The sequence below is a fragment of the Microtus ochrogaster genome, chromosome 19, assembly GCF_000317375.1.
Source record: "Microtus ochrogaster isolate Prairie Vole_2 chromosome 19, MicOch1.0, whole genome shotgun sequence".
NCBI classification, from domain to species: Eukaryota; Metazoa; Chordata; class Mammalia; order Rodentia; family Cricetidae; genus Microtus; species Microtus ochrogaster.
In genome coordinates, this window is record NC_022021.1 from 57,581,145 (window position 1) to 57,586,620 (window position 5,476).

The 5,476-nt window shown below is 36.2% G+C and overlaps 1 protein-coding gene across 3 annotated transcripts in view; it reads right to left on the minus strand.

Moving 5' to 3' along the window:
* Positions 1–1,854: 1,854 nt before the first annotated feature.
* The window catches only part of Gpbp1 (GC-rich promoter binding protein 1), a 69,653-nt gene continuing 66,031 nt past the window's right edge, over positions 1,855–5,476 (minus strand). For all 3 annotated transcript variants that reach the window (XM_005356792.3, XM_005356791.3, XM_013349791.2), the window contains one exon: positions 1,855–2,833. In XM_005356792.3, the coding sequence (XP_005356849.1) occupies positions 2,675–2,833 (159 nt within the window). In that variant the 3' untranslated portion in view covers positions 1,855–2,674. The remainder of the gene's footprint in view (positions 2,834–5,476) is intronic.

Genomic DNA, 5,476 nt, shown 5'->3' on the forward strand with positions numbered 1-5,476 from the left:
ACCAAACATAACCAGATTGGTTTATGACACCAGTTTTATGTTAAAATTTAAGCCACTGGGAGGTGGTGGTCTTTAAGCTTTAATTCTTTTGACTAATATTATTGTTAGACTATTACATACACATTCACTTAAGATTTAGTGCCAAATGGCTGTTTGTAACTTAAAAAATGGCTTCCAGCATAAGGATTTCTTCAGATGTTCCATAATTTCTTCAAAACTTTGTAAAAGCAGTTTTAGTCAGAAATTAGAAAACTAAACTAAAAGACAATTAACTGTCTTAAAGCAAGATCTGTATTACTTTCAAGTAAAATAGTTTGGAGGGTGAATTTAATATACTTATGGAAATTATATTCATTCTAAATCCTCATTTTAAATTCAAACAGCATACATCTGAGAAGCTACTTTAAATTACTACCATAAGGATTTTGCTCACTAATTACAACTTAAACAAGACATGTGGGAGTGAGGAGTCAAAGAGTTCACAAAGAAATGTGGGGCAGAGCATTATTGCTCACTCCCTTGGTTTGGGGTGACTGTATGCTGTTGTGACAATGCATACCTCAATAAAATACTTGTTTAAATACTTGCTATGCAGAAAATGAATTGAGTTTCAAGTATTCAAACTGTGCCCACCCCCAACAACCATGAGCACACTAGATATGCAATGTAACCCATCGGCATTTGTAGACTCTTCTTGTAATATGATCCAAACTTTTATTAAGGGCCCATTCTTTAGTTAAAGCTGTTATCTTTAAACGTGTATGTGTCTCCATCCCTTAATAACCAAATGTGTTTACGGCATCACTTAATGGGTAGAACTATATTACTGTAACTCACCGTATTCTATATACTAATTCTATTAAAGTATAATAAACATTAGCTAAATACTATCTAGACTGGAATTAAGGCAAAAGAACTGCCTGAATATAAAGATGCCCCCAAACAATTTTTCATGACCCTATTATGCAAATAGTGCAATCCAAAGACACTGAAAGCTACACTGCCAGCTTTGTCAAATTACCCCTTAGGTATTCTTGTGACTGACACATTTAACTTCTTCCGTTTAGACTGACCTGTGGCAAATTTCAAAATTAAAAAAGAAACTATTTAAAGCATATTTAATAATTTGTTAATAATACTTAGCCTCAAATTTTTATGTAGGTAAAAAAATGGGAGTTTTTTGGTTTAATTTTTCCATTACCCCAATCTTGAGGGGAAACAAAACAAGAATTTAAAACCTAGATTCTAGCGAAAGCTGGGGACTGATACAGAAATAGATAAAACATTGCAGCCTTATGAGAAAACAGACCAGTCTGGCATTAATACTTCTGGTCTAAGGCTACTATTCTCTTTACAGTAAGAATATACTGGGGCTGGAGGGATAGCTTAGTGATTAAGAGCACATACTGCTCTTACAGAGGACGCAAGTTCAATATCCAGACCCAACGTCGGGTAGTTTACAACTGCCTGGACTTCTGCTCCAGCAGATCTAACATCTCCTGTCCTCCTCATATGCAGACATACACACATATACAAAAATGAATAAAGTATTTTTAAAATAGAATATACTGATATGAAGAGGGATGTGATAGAGCAATAAAAGCGACTGGGGGTAAAACAAAGCTTGAAAACTGGTTACAAATATACAAAACCAAAATAATCTAATACACCATCAAAACAAATTCTAATTTTCCTTGCAAATGAAAAGTCAACATTCATCTGATAACTACAAATTTGATAAAAAATTTAAGCTTTCTTTTTCTAACCTCAAAGGAACTTCATTTTTAATGAAAAAAATAAAGTTTAAAAATTAATATAGCAGGTTGTACTTGAACACTACAGAGAACACCAACATTCTGAAAATCCAGTTTATTTTCCATGTCGTGGACAGATCCAGTCAGTGTGATCAGGTTTTCTGCATGTGTAATAATTTATCAAAATAAGTTTTCCCATAGCTCCTCCAATCAGTTTTGAAAATCCTGATCTGACAATACACCAAATAAAGCTCTTGACAAGCACCTCCTAAAAACTTGGAAGAACACCTGGCACGTCTCCTCTCACATCCACTACACTATGAAGGACTAAAGAGCAATTTGTTTTAAAAGGTGACTTAGTACAAGACTTCACTTCAAGAAGTTAATGTTTTAGTGCACTTTGCTCCAGTTTTAGCCAACATGCTACATTTTTCCTTTTTGTTGTTTCATTTTGTTTTAGGGGGAAGTGGGGTGAGGAGGTGCACAAAGTAGAATTGAAGATTTCCACTGTTCAAAAGAGATATGACTTTGCAAGCAAAACTGTAAGCTGCCTTTTACCTTAAGATCTGAACATTTTAAGACAGAAGCTTTGCAAAACATTACACAATTTTTTATTATTAAATGAGAAAATCTCATTTGTTACATCGTCACATTGCTAGTCAGAGAAATGCTGCAGTGATGAAGAAAGTCAATGTTGGATCAACCAAAGTCCTCATTTCTACAACATTCATTTACAAAGAAATAATGTTCAACACAGCCCAACACAACATTCTTGGTTTTCTTCATATTGAAGTCCCCCAAAAAAATCATCTTCTAATGGGGTAGTTCACTACATAAATTATAGTTCTTCATTTTTACAATTCACCCCAAACTGCATGAGAGATGTATCACACTAAATTTCTAAAGCTGTTAGGAATCCTTCACACATCGTCGTCATCTGATGTGTCACTGCTACTTGTCTCTGTGTCGTCGTTCTCAATTGTGGGTTTGAAAGTGCTGTTTTTCCAGGGTCCAAACTTGAAGTCACAGATCAGGCCGTTTTTCAAAATACCATTTTTCCTCAGCCCATTCTTCTGTAACTAAAATGTCAAAAAAAAGGAAGTTAATTTTGCCCCAAGAATTAATACCATAATAAGCATAATCATAATTAAGTTTTCATGGTTTCCTACCCTGAAAATTCAGATACCATCTTCAACGATTTTTTGGTACCTAAATATCAAATGTTTTTATAACAACTTAATATAAATATATCCATGCCTTTATCATTAGTTCAGAAATTACAGCTTTTTGTATTTCGCTTGTTTCCAAATCACAGTGCACAGAAATAATTCCTTTATGGCAGTTAGGTATTTTATTATCAATAAGGTTTTAGCTACATGCCTCAGTCATCACATGGTTTTAAAGTCAATCATCTTACTAATATAAAATTGTTTTCCTTGGAATTCTATTCATAGCAATCACGCTCAGTACATTTTGAATGATACCGTTTTTTACACTCAAAATAAATCAAGCTGGGGACAGCTCACTGGTAGAGGACTTGCCTAGTAGCATGTACTATAGAAAAGCCAATTCCTAAGGACAGAAAGCAGACTGGTAAATGGATGCTAGGGGTCAGAATTGGGAATAAAGATCGAATGAAAAAATTTGGATGAAGATGGAACTGTTCCCAATATATACAGCTTATACAACTAGAAAAAAAAAGACTCAATCATTTAAAAAGAAATTCTATATATAAACTATGCATGTTCCCAACAAAAATTGTTAAGTCTTTCAAAAGACTATTATATATATGATCGTCAACTTTACAATCATGTTTAAAAAAATAGTTCATTAATAACTTTTGAATAAAAAATTAGTTAATTGGGAAGGAAGGGACAGTAAAATTATCTATTTGAAGAAAATAAAAATCCCAACACCAATGCTTCCCCTGCCTAAAGTCACCAAAAAATATTGTGAATATACACAAAGGTTACAGTATATAAAATCAACAAGAAAGGTCAGCTGTTTCTAAGACAATGAACACTGATAATAAACAACTCGAAAAGAATTGTTTAGAAAACAATGCCATTGCTGGACTGTGGTGGCCCATGCCTTTGATTCCAAGAGAGGCAGAGGCAGGTAGTTTGAGGCCACTCTGGTCTACAGAGTGAGTTTCAGGACAGCCATAGCTGTTACACAGACAAATCCTGTCTTGAAACCCTTCACCCTCAAAGAAAGAAAATTCCATTTACACAATGAATAAAGTTCACAAGAAGTTTTAAGGTCTGAAACATTTCAAACCCACACCAATGAAAAAACATCCATTTCATGCTCATGTTTTGGAAGATTTAATACTGCTAAGATGCTAATATTACCAAATTCACTACATACATGTATAAAATCTCACAATGAAACCATTAGTTTGCACAACTAATACATATTAATATAAAAGGCTTTAAAAGACAAAGACAAAAGAAAATTCCCTATTAATATATACATGGTTATAAAAGGGAACCACAAAACAATCTTGTAGAACAAAGTTGGGGGACCATGCTTCCTGACTCTCAAAACTTACCACAAAAATACAGTAATGAAAACAGTGCAGGGATGTAGAGTATGGTAGACAGCAATGCCTAGCAATCCCCAGCACCACATGAACTAGGTACGGTAGAGCAGCACATCCAAGGAACCTGGCTACAGAGGGAAGAGTGGCCAGTGCCAAAGACTGTCTTAAAAGAAAATGACTCTTCAACTGACACAGACAAAAGAAATAGAAAGCCTAGAAAGGTGTGGGGCTGTGTGTGCGTGTGTGTGGGTGCGCGCGCGTGTGTGTAAGCACTTAGTTTGGGTGCTGGTTATCATGTTATTTATCTGTTTATTTTAAATGTCTTATTACTTAGAGTAAGAGTGTGCATGTGTGCATGCATAGGTCAGAGACAACCTGCAGGAGCTGGTTTGGTCCTCACTTTCAACCAAATGGTCCTGGGGATCAAATTCAAGTTATCCTTAAGTTTCTTCCTATTGTGTACTGATCACATTAGCCCAAAAAAAGTAATTTAATATTCACCTTTACTACACACTATTATAGACAGAAAGGTCTGAACACAAAGACCTTACTTAAACCTACAATCTGTCCTGCCTGCAAGAAGTGCTGGGAGAATGGTGGGAGTGGTTAACTCATGACTCCTCCAACTTCAAGCCCATTACACAAGAGGGAGCCTATGTCTGACACTGCCTAGATGACCAGGAACCAGAGGCACAACAGCCCAGAGACCCAGGATAGAACCACACACAACTGGCACAAAAAAAAGAAGAAAATAAAAAGTCACTGAAATCATTCCTAGATGCTCTGCAATATTCATATTAGCCCAACTGTCAACAACAAAGGGGTGTCAGACGCAGAGATCCACAAAAAAACAGGTAGAGCCAGGTGAGACTTGCAGAAGAGGAAGGATTGTATATACATTATAGTTGTTATACTGACTCTTTTACCTGTATGTGGGACACTTTTCCTCCAACTGGGTTGCCTCGTCTAGCTGTAATGAGGTACCCAGTCTTATTGTTTGTTTAGTGGGAGGCCTACCTCTGTGCGCTTGCGCTCTCTCACTCTCGCTCTCTCTCCCTCCCTCCGTGTGTTCTCTCTCCCTCCCTCCGTGTGTTCTCTCTCTCTCCCCCTCTGTGTGTGTGCGCTCTCTCTCTCTCTCTCTCTCTCTCTCTCTCTCTCTCTCTCTCTCTCTCTCTCT